We start from the raw sequence: 12,264 nt of genomic DNA on the forward strand, positions 1-12,264 counted from the left end.
TATGATCGTGTTAGTGTGAGCTAGAATCTTGTGCACGTAACGCTTATGTGGTGTTAATAATTCAACCAGAATTAAGTCATCAATAACACAGCCGACATGGTTAACGTTGCTTAAATGAAAATCAACTGCAAATGCACGACAAACAAACAACGAAATAACAACAACAAAAACAACAACAAAAATAACAACAAAAATAACAACAATAAAAAAACAACTGGACGAAGAAAAATGTAGTAGAAAGTTCTACTACAGTTAAAACAGTTCTAAAATACAAAAATAAAAAAAACAAAAAACAAGATGAATGACATTTGTGTTTAGGTTAGAATTAAGAAACGACATAATAAGAAAGAAAATTGCTTATGTCATTGAAGACTAAGAACATGACTTACACTAGGTTGATTTGAGAGTTCCATAAATTTATTCACCTATCATTTAAGAACGGCCTAGGTGAAAGACTTAATGAAATTAATGATCTTCTGCTCCTCAGCTAACTTGCGTTCAAAATTTATAAGCAATAAAAATTAAAAATACTTTACAAATCAAGTTGTAATTCTCAATTCTTATTAACTTGAATTTGTTTAGTAAACAAATAGTGGACAATTTTAGGTGCATAAACTGAATTATAATTTTAATAAATAACTAATTATAAGGGTTGTATACGATACATATGATCTATTTTATTGTCGAAGGTGCATCAACCAACTGATTTTAATAAATTTTTAGTAGACTTAATATGAAAGCACGTAATCAATATCAGATTTAATATTAACATATTGTTTGATAAGTTCGTACACGATAACTAATAAAAAGAAAAACAACTATATAGCAAAATTTGAATGTATTCATCAGCGTAGTGTCCTTCAAAAAAAATATAATTATTTCAGTGCCTCTTTGGCAGTTTGATGTCCCTCATCCTTGGTTATAAATAAGCATCGCTTTCCGAAACAACTTTTTCATGGTAGCCAACCACTTTCCTTGGAGCATTCTTTTACGATCTACGAACAGATAAAATCGCTAGGAACTAAGTTTGAATATATTACGCAAACAATTCTAAGTGTAATTCGTACAATCTAGGCATGATAACCAAAGACTTCTGACACATCGCATTATCTTGGTGGAAGAGGCTCTTTTTCTTCTTTATATAAAATCGTTATTTCGGGATTTCCTTTTTAAATACATCTATTTGGCCATTAATGGTTTAATAGTAGATAAATAAATTTTCAAACACATTAAAAAATACTGACAGCTGACCACCTTGAGTGAGATCCGACGGATGTGGTCCACTCAGTTGACTGGCCATTAGACTTTGATATTAAGTTGTGTCCAAGTTTTGTCCATTGTTAAATACCGATACAACTCTCATACCGATGGCCAACTCTCAGTAAACGCAACACCTATTTAGAAACAATTTTACTCATAGAAAAGACAAATGTTTTTGAAAATAAAGCCGGCATGTTCCTTTTTTTTTTTTTTATTTTTAAGGTGCCAACTATATCCTGCCTCCTGAAACTTCCCTTTACAGTTCTTGAACTTTTTTGATCTATTCCAGTATCATCAATCCTACTGAGTGGGTTCATCACTTTTTGTGAGCCGCGTTTAAAGTCCGCAAATTACTTTTGTGTCATTTGTATCGATAGAGCAGAATTCGGGTTGTGCATATCAATGCCAGCTTTTATTGTCACGGTACTCTTTCCCATCAAAAAGCAATGAGGAAAGACATTGCTATATATCCATTGTTCTGAAAGTGTAAAACTTAATGTCACTAAAACAGCTGTAGCTAAATGAATAGTCGCTTAAATGTCGTGAATTGTTAGGATTCATATGAATCATTTATCCTTTTATATATAGCTGCAATTTTTTCTTTAAGAGTAGCAAAAAAATACTCGCAAATTACGAAAGAAAGCATGTGAAGCAGCAACAATACTCTTAAAATCTTCAGAGTTCTGTTTTACTCGCAAAAAGTTTTAAGTCTTAAATTTCAGTGCAGCCAAATTCAAACTAAATCAAATTAATTATTATATAAATATAACTTATATATAATTATTACAAAAATTATTAATTACAATATATAAGATAAAAATGACTACTATTGTCCTTTTAATATTCATTTTTTTTCTCTTATTTAATGTAATTAATTTTTAGTTTTTACAATTGTTATATATCATATTATACACAACACAACAAACAAGGCTTAATGTTGTTCTTTAACAACTCTGAAAGAAAAAATTACGGCTTATATCATTTGAAAGTTAATACTTTTTACTTTTTAAAACTTTGGACTTTTTGGATTTTTAACAAACGAAATGTTAGATCATGATTATATATATAAAATATATACAATATATAAATAAAATTCTTAAATTTTTTTGAAGTCATTAGTAAGTTAACAATATTCCAATTATTAAGAAATTATTTCTTAAAAACAACGAATTTTGTAGGTAAAGAGTAGCTACTCTTCGTTTACCCGATGTCCTTGATCTATTTGCTTTGCTTTATGTAATGAATTTAGGACGAATAACATACCTGTGTTGTTAACACACCTCTTTGATTTCAGATTCAGAGAATTTTGCCACTGAGTTAGACCTCTTGGAACCGCTTCTGCTGGCTCAGAAGCCACAGAACACCAGTGCCTGTGTATGATTTTAATTTATCCTGATATACCGCAAACTGTGTTAATTTATGAACTCCTTGAAAATTAATTAAATATGAAATACGTCGCAAAAAAGTTATGCGCTCCATTTACTTTAGCAAACCGCACCATAAGTAAAAAGTATTAACGCACTAAGGCGGAAAGGCAAAAGCAAAAACAAAAACAGTAACAAAAAGAAATGGAAAACGAAAAAATTCAAAACAAAAATGTCGTTTCCTTGTTACAAAATCAAAAATAAAAAATAAAAAAGGAAATGAAACAAGGACTGAAAACAGGAAGAAAAGCTGTTCTTTTTTAAATGAAAAGAAGTTACCAAAGAACAACGTGAAGTGCAGCTACTCCAACGACAGCGCAGCAGCACTGAATTGCTGCTACTGGATTGTGGGGAAACAGGCAGCACACTTGCCGGGGCCATTTCCTAGCGTGCATATAGGCAAGCAGGCAAGCAGGACGCTGCAAGCGGCCGCCAGCTGTTGCCGTTCGTTTTTTACATTGTTAACTACATTTTGCCTGTTAAGTATTCTGTGTGGCACAGTGTGGTGCCGTACGGTGTCGTACGGTTTTGTGCGGTACCGTGTGGTGGGTACTTTCATTGTTGCTGTTGAACAAGCAAACTCATGTCGTTTTATCACGTTAAGCGCACGTACACACTCGCTCCTTCTCCGGCACATACTTTGCACTACGATTGCTTTGCATTGCATACTTTTAGACTTTTTAACTTAATTTTCGTTTGAATTTCCTTCACCATTTTCTTCACATTATTTCATTTCATTTTATTTTATTTATTACTTTTTATTATTTTTCAAACTTTTTTCTTATTCATTTTCCTACGCAACTTACCCTTAGCATCCTGTTGACTTTCTGCATTTAGGCAAGGAGCAAGTTTTAGTAGAATTTTGCAGTTTACTTGTTAATTTTCCGGTAAAAATTTGTCAACTTACTAAGTTAAGCACAATAATTTAAAAATTATGTGTATGAAATGGAGAAATGAGTTTAAGAAGAGTAAGAATCATACACTGGTGAAATGAAGTTGAAAATTGGAGAAAGTTGAACTGGAATAAAGCGAATAAAAGCAAGCGACTGAAACAGGTTCGAGACGACTTCGGGGCACTTTAAGTTAGTTAAGGTATGTTTGAAAGGCCTCTTCAAGCAGTAAAAGCTTGTTAATTTTGTTTGCAAAAAGTCTTGTAATTTTCTGAGTTTTCAATATAACTTTTGTTTTATGTTGAAAAAACTAAAGGCAGTTAAAAAATAAATATATCATAAGATACTGTTGTTAACAAGTTGAAAGTATTAATTTAACTTTCCAGCCATGTGTTAACAATTCAGAGAATATCACCCGCTGTTGTCATAATGAAAATGACATATCACTATATATATCACTATAGTTCCATTTAAAAAAGTCCCATAAAAAGTGCCGGTTTTTTCCCGGATGGTGATAAAAAAATATACATTAATATTTACATATATCATGGTCGCAGTGCTCCGTTTCGTTGAGATCTAGTACCCCGTTTATTTTTTTTTTTTGAAATGAACAAACTCTTCGCCGAATTGGTAATCTCTCAACTAAACATATTTGGAAAACCCTTTGAAAAATTCAGTAGAGAGAGTGAAAATGAAAATGAGAAAAATTCTCATTAAACTAAGTGGTTGTAAAAGGAATTGCAAGTTTTATCATTCCAGCCTGTAGTTTACAAACGCTGCTTGAAATACGCATATTGATCCCTGGATATTATGCGCAACTGAGCTGCATACTATAATTGTTTATCTCCGAGCTTAGAACTGGAAACATAACACAGTCTCTAGGAAAAGGTGTAATTATATCAGAGCGAGATTGTATCTAAACTTTGGATACGTTTTTAGCTTGATGACTTCTATTGATTTATAATCATTAACCGACGAAAATCGCTCAATCTTGGATTAGACTGGATCCTCACCAAAAACTGGGTGTATATTTGGAATAATTTAAGATGACGGCAAGGTGAAATATAAGTATTTATATAATGATAATGACCAAAAATTTCATGTGTAGTGCATAGCACATCTCCTAATGTTCTAATAAAATAAGAAAGAGCGCATAAGTAGCACTTATTTGTTTTTAATTAGTTTTTTCAAAAATCAGGAAATTTTGAATCGGGTACTCAGTAAAACTTAAAAACGACTATCATGAGGTACAAAAGAATAAAAGATTAAAAGAAAAACTTCTGAACTGTGCTTTTATGAAGGTTTGTTTAAAGTAGTAGTTGATAAGAAGAGAAGAGTCAAACTGTGGAGATCTCGAAAAACTCGGATGGTAAAATGGTATCAATTGAAGATAACAACCTGATTAATCAGGCCAGAGATCAGTTGTATACAAAGGTATACCTATAACAACACATATCCTAGATAATCGAATGGTTGCAATACAAGGTAACAATCAGATTAATGATCAAACACGCATTACTACGATAAGACTCACCACAGTTAGGTTCACATATTCTTTATTTAGTTCCATGGAAACTATTGTATATACCCAAACATGCTTAAATTGGATGGAGACATTCTCATAAAGAGATCAGAGTTTTTTACAAGAGTTTAAAGTAATTTGTTTAATATGAAACTGTAGTATAAAAAATATATGATTCGAAAAATGAACAATCTATATAATATTATATAAAAATTGTTCCAATCAAATATCCTAGTTATTTTTTATCACGTTTTTGAATATTTTTTTCTAATGAAATTAATTAATTTGACAGAGAAAAAATTTTGTACAATAGTAAGTTTTTAGTTCTAGTGTACACAAAATTAGCCAAAATTAAAGCATGAGGTTTCTAAGTTTGCGACTTAAGAGTTTCTAGCCTATAATATATAGAGTGCGAGTGAAGCGTAGCACGAGGTACGTGAAATCTTTTAAATCATTCAATTAAATTCTAATGTAGTTTTTTATATGAACTCACTATTCAATTGCTATTAGAATAAGCATAAAGAAAACATTTGGTCTATTGGAAGAGCAGTTACCACAGACTCAAAACATTATGTTAACAATTTATTATTGTAAATTCTATTGAAGACATCTCGAATAGACCCACGTATTCAAATAAACACATATTCTCTCTATTCTAACAATTATTGAATACATATCATAGTGTTTGGATTGTGAACTCTCAAAATCAAGCAAAAAAACTTTGTCCTATTCTCGTCAGTAAGTATGACTAGAATTAAAAGTATATATTTAGTTTTATTAGTTCATAAATATTTTTATTAAACTACTTTAACTACTAAATCGTATGGGGCTTACATATAAAGCTTATATAAAAAACATAAGTATATGTTTTAAACAATATGAATACATATGATAATAATATACTATTATTATTATGTTTTTGCTCCAATAATGTGAGTCAATAGAACATATTTTAAGGGTAGGTCCTCTATTTATTTTGTACCTGATGCACACAAAAAGGGAAATACTTTAAACTCAATGGTCAAAAAATATCTTAAAATTATGTTTTTGCTATGACTTAAAGAACAATACAGACTTCATAAATTGTAGAAACTTGGAGAGGTCATTTGATCTCAAGATTTCTTTCATGAATCTTCCCATTTTTAAGAATCTTTCCATTTAAATGAATCAATTTTTTAATTTGTGTTGGCGTCCAGATCTCCAGTCGCCCATATCCACCTTATTGGTTATAAGCCCATGTCCCCAGTACATCGCTACTTGCAAGAATTATATTTTTTCTAAAGAAAAGAGTGTGGTAGAAAAAACTCTATATCGTTAGAATTATTTAAAGGGATAGATTTTTTTAGATTGCAAACTTTATGGATCGTTAAGATAGTTTGCCACACGTTTGTCTTTAGTCCATGGGTTGTTCATTTAGTAGAAAATAAACCAAGAGCATTACATACAACATTAACATAATATATTTTATTTAAAACTCAATTTTTTTTGAAAAGTGAAAATATTTAATAATATGATCTATACTTAATTGCTAAAGTTGCTCATATTTTCTTTTTAGGCATGGAGAAAACTAAAAATTGCAAATCGATTAATTTTGTTCGTGAACTGAGACGAGAAAGCCGTGACACATTTACACTCATGCGACTAGATTATTTGGGAAATTATATTCGTATACCCAACGGACCACAGGATCAGTTCAATCTTAAATATATAATCTCACGTTACCTATTAACCCATATTCGCTCATTATGTCGCTGGGTGTCACAATTAACGCGTCCTTCTCTTGAAGTCCGCAACGACGATTGAAGCATATAATTTTTGGACTGGTACTCAAGTTTTGGATTAATAAGTTTTGGGCTGTTTGTAAAAAATAATAAATTAAATATAATGTGTAAAGTTAAAGATTAAAGTGTTTGGTTTTTGTTTAAATTTATATGTTTTGGTTTTTTTGTGTTATAATGATGATGGATATATCATGATTAATGCAAATGTCTGGAATATGTATAAATAAATAATTTAAGCAAATTTAGGTCATTCCACAAACTTCACTATTGGATCAAATAATTTTAAATGAACTTTTATACATTATTATTATTATAGCCCACAAAGCACTGCAACCTAAATAGATCAGAAGACATAATAGCTTTATTCCGAATATATGCAAAATATATTATACATATAAATATATAAATAAGTATGTACTCTAGTTTTGTATATATTAAATGTTTGTCTGTCCGTCCTTAATATTATATACATATAAGACTGATATCCTACATTTTAAACAAATTATTTCACACAATTCATTAAAATTTTATTTTCAAAATGCGTTTAATTATTGCATACTTTTTGGATGTAAAAAAATATAAATTTTTGAATATGATAAGTTTTGATACCGCAATTTATTTTAGTAATATTAATAATAACAATATAATGTATATACAATACAATGTATATGTTATGTATAAATATGTATACATATATACACATATATGAAACTCCCTACATGGTAGCATTCATTTCAAACATGAAGTTAATTACTTCCCGTCATTTAAGCAAGCACTTAAGCTCAATTTAAAACAATAAAAAGTCAAAGTGCTGCCTAACAGTACCAAAAACGATTTATATATTTTCTTGAACCAATAAATCATATTTCAAACAATTATAAGCACCTTACCACCCTGAACAAATCAAATCAAAAATTTATTGTGAAAGTGATTTTTATTCCGTTTACAATCCTTTAAATATCTGTTTTGAATATCACATCATTTTGTTAACTGATTTATAAGAAATAATTCCAATACCACTGATGATGGGTATTTGGCAATACTTGAAACAGCTGTATGGTCAGCCAAAAATTCAATGAATTTGAATATTATAAATCAAGAATTTTTGTTGTTGTAGTTAACTACTGTTCGAAACCCCTCTGTCAACTAATTAAGTTGATATATTTGCTAAGCTCATAGCTATGAAAAATGAGAATTTATATTCCGTAAAAACACTTCGGCATATGATAAAATTTTAAATAGAAATAAATTTTTTCTTAATCAAATTTTGGCTAATAGCCAAACTCAAGTATGTCATAACATATAAAATAAATTAGAAATATAAATGTGTGTATTCATTCGTAAGAAAAAAAACTTCAGTTCAAAAAACTTTAATTAATTTCCTTTGGACAAACGTTGAGCTTCCACCATGACTGCTTTCATTGACTTCTGGAAAGTCTAAGGACCTATGTAAGTCGCCTGTAATTTAATCATTGAAATTTCATGCAAATGCTGTAAAGTTAATTGCCTTCGCAGAGCAGTCGATAATTTCTTTTGTTTTTACTGAGTTCGAATCGAATTCAGGCTGCGTGTATCGACATATCAACAAAAAACTTTCAACAATGATTTCAAATCCTAAAAACTTTATTCAATCCAAAAAAAAATGAATTAAAAAAAGTCCAAATTAGACATAAAAAGAAATGCTGACGATTTTTGCTGAGGGGGTCCCAACAGTTACAGAATGGAGTTCATTGCTTGACTACCTAATGAAGTTCACTTCAATGCTCAATTCACGTCATTTTTTCTAAGATTTTTCCTTCCAAACATATGAAACATTTTTTCCATGAAATCGATATGCTCAGCATGTGCCTGGAGCGAGGAACAAGAATGTGAAACACCAATGAACGCGGTATGTGGAAGTAAATTGCAGTTAGAAAAAATTGCTACAATTTGAGCAGTTTTTTTTTTAGTGACGATGAAATTTTCGGGAAGTAATTGAAATTTTCATTTAAAGTCGATTTGTCTTCACTTAGTTGATGCCAAATGAAATGCGAAGGAATTTCAACAGATTGCAAGTAATTCATAGCTGCGGTGGCAGTATTGTATCAGATGCACTATTCAGTGAATAATCCACACGTCATCATGTCGAAGATTTGCTGACGATAGACAGAAGATCAGAAAACGGATCATATTACCCATACGAAGTGCAAACAAATAACAACCTAAATTTGTTACACCACATTTGGAATAACATAAGAGAATATAGCATTAAGTCTATAGAACTGCTGAAGAAATCCAATCAGCAATCCAGAACAAAAAATGCGGCTAAGTTGAACTCCTTGATTTTACACAGCGTGTTTACAGCAATGACGTAAGTAGGGTGTTGTTCTCTATCTCCTTAAAGTGTAGTCAAAGTAATATTTCATAATGTCAAGAGCGGACTTGTATGTATGTAGTTACCTCCAAATGTGACAGATCTAATAACGAAGGTGTTGAAATTCATATATGTAGGCAAGAATGTGAAGAAAATAAATTTCAGATGCTCGATTATGGAAGCGTTTTTTTTCAACTTTCCTCAAATAAAGAGAAGATAATTCTTCTAAATCTCCTTCATGAAGAAGATAATTTATTTAATTTATTTATTTAATTTATAAATAAATATTGTTTCTATTGTATGAAAAAATTTTATGGAATATAAAAAAGTGAGTGACAGTAACCAAAAACCCCCGGTGATGGATATTTGGAGATACCTAATAAAATGTGAATAACTTTTCTGATTTTAAAACTGTGAACCTAACTAAATTGAACTTTAACTTCGACACTAAAGTCCACTCTTGATTTCCTACACCAAATATCTCCACCGATTCTGATTATGAGCTGATATCATCCATTTGAGCACCCGTACGCTTTTAAAGTCTTAACCTACACAATTCTTCCAACGCAGTTGATATGATTTATTGTCGCTTACCATAAAATCCGTCAGAAAAGTTCATACGAACCGGTCCCACTTCACTAATGCTTGAAGACGGTGAAAACCTTTTTAGCTAAACTTTTGTAACTCCGTAGGCTCGAGCTATTGTTTGGTATTATGGTACGGTATTATGGTAAGACTTGGCTTTCGAACTCTGTTATGAGGTTGGTGTCATACGCGAGAAATGATAGGGTCACTCTTTAACTCAACAGTAGCTAAAACGTTATGATAAGGACTCTGAACTTAGGCGGCCTTGACAGACGAAAGTAGGCTTATTTAGTTTCTGTAATTGTTCTGAGGTATTTAAAGTATTGCTGGGACTTACGATATGATATTATCAAGTTTTGCTTGTAGTTATGAGAGCACCCTAATGACCAGTAATAAAAATATATATTGGGAACTTTAAGTTCTGATTGTCTCGAAAATGATTAAAATATACATGGAAGAATACTTAGCAAAAAGGACTTTGATGATTTAGTAAGAAAACCTGAACTCTACCAAAAACCTATCAATGGAGTTCTATCAATATTATAGTCAAAAAACTAAAAACTTTGGTTAAACCACAAACTATGATTTAGTTTGTTGATATATTATTTGATTGTTTTCATTATTCTGAAAGTCATATGCTTCTGTATATATAGTAAATAATTTGTATTTGTTTATTTTATTATCAAATAATTAACGACTTTTATATTAACTGTAAAAACTTGACCTCTGCTATTTGAAGTGCCCAGTGCGTTCATTCAGCAGACAGATTTGTGTGTATCTAAAATAAACATTATTCTCTGCTGACCTTAGTTAACAATTTATGGAATTTGGGATTTCCCACGTGCATTGTTATTTCCGAGAAACCTGACAAAATGCCAATCACATTCTCATCTCATCTCTCATCTTACAAAAGACATTAGATGCGAAGATTTCAGTCGATTGACGGGTAAATTGAAATTCGAGACCTTCTTCCGCGTGGTAATGTTTTGTTTGGCGTACGTGTGATCACTAAGCCCGGCCCAAGCTTAGCATTGAAGAGACCATTGAACTACGAGTAAACCTGGCTGAGCTGACTGCGCAGTTGGGCAGAGAATGAAAACGCTGAGCTTCAAACAATTAATCTGATAGAAATTATCTAAATTAAAAGATAAAATAAACCAGTTTGAATTCTTATTAATATTTTTTTTGTGTTTATTTTTAATAAGATTTTTTTAGTATCAAAACAATAATAAATTTTTTTTTTATAACATAAATTGACAACAAGATTTTTTTTGGTGTTTTTTGGATTTTTTGTGGATTTTTTAACTTTTTACATAAAAAATATGTACATTAATTTAAAAAATAAATTATATTATTTAGAAAAGGCAATTAAGCATTTTGACATTTGGTGAAGTGGATTTATGATTTAACAGAACGCTTTATCAAGCTTTAAAGTTGCTCAGAGAGCAATTTTCCATATAAAAAATATATATTTGGCAAAAAGTTTAGATGTAAAATTAAATTTAAAATTAATTCAACGCATTTCCTTTTATCCAAAGAAACCACCTGATGAGGACGCTGAAGCTGATGCTGCTGCTGAGGCTGCACCACCACCACCACCTGCCGCACTTGCCGAGGCTGAAGCAGATGCAGATGCTGCACCACCACCACCGCCACGACGACCACCACCGAAACGGCCAGGTCTGAAACCACCGCCACCAAAGCCTGGATAATAACCGCCGCCACCAAATCCAGGACCACCAAAACCAGGACCACCAAAACCTGGACCACCAAAACCACCTCCTCCGAAGCCTGGTCCACCGAATCCAGGTCCACCGAAACCGCCGCCGAAACCAGGTCCACCAAATCCAGGACGTCCATAGAAACCAGGGCCTCCACCATAGAAGCCACCAAACTGTGGCAACGCTGACGCGGCAGCCATCAGTAGAGCAAGAACGAAAAATACTTTCATTTTGTACTTAATTCGATAAAAAATAAATCACCACAAATTCGCTGACTATAAACTAACCGACTAATGCGAATAAAGAGGCGACAAAAGTATTTATACTAACGTAAAATATTTTAAAAAAAATTTGTTACCGAAAAGTCAAAATATGAAAAAATTAACAAAAAATAGAGACATTCAAAAAAATAAATCGAAAAAACCAGCAAAAATCAATATCAACGCAATTCGAGATTTTGGCGCTGCTCGCAGATACTTCTTGATACCTCTTGACTTCGGCTGCGATACTTGACTCATTGTTAGAACGGCTTTTATCACTTCAGCAACGCTTCGAATTCAAAGCAATTCGAATGTCGGCACATTCGTTTCAGTTTTTAATTTATTAATCTGAGGTGCTTTACTGTATCGTCTACAACACCGTATGCACGGTTGTTGTACGGTGGAAACCTGTAAGACTGGGTGATTCCCAAAATCCACTTGAAATTCTCACTCTTTGCCGCAACTCCA

At 31.6% G+C, this 12,264-nt stretch overlaps 1 protein-coding gene and 1 long non-coding RNA gene across 2 annotated transcripts; one reads left to right on the forward strand and one right to left on the reverse strand.

Annotated features, from left to right (window-relative positions):
- The first annotated feature begins 5,379 nt into the window (after positions 1–5,379).
- Positions 5,380–7,026, forward strand: LOC119687909. The gene is made up of 3 exons (XR_005253281.1): positions 5,380–5,528; positions 5,607–5,834; positions 6,652–7,026. It is a non-coding gene; the product is annotated as an uncharacterized LOC119687909 (long non-coding RNA).
- A 4,135-nt stretch (positions 7,027–11,161) lies between these two features.
- LOC119687905 (glycine-rich cell wall structural protein-like) lies at positions 11,162–12,037 on the reverse strand. The gene has a single exon (XM_038102452.1). The coding sequence runs from the start codon at positions 11,764–11,766 to the stop codon at positions 11,344–11,346; it is 423 nt and encodes a 140-aa protein (XP_037958380.1). The 5' UTR covers positions 11,767–12,037; the 3' UTR covers positions 11,162–11,343.
- Positions 12,038–12,264: the final 227 nt, after the last annotated feature.

This window comes from Teleopsis dalmanni, chromosome X (assembly GCF_002237135.1).
Source record: "Teleopsis dalmanni isolate 2A chromosome X, ASM223713v2, whole genome shotgun sequence".
NCBI classification, from domain to species: Eukaryota; Metazoa; Arthropoda; class Insecta; order Diptera; family Diopsidae; genus Teleopsis; species Teleopsis dalmanni.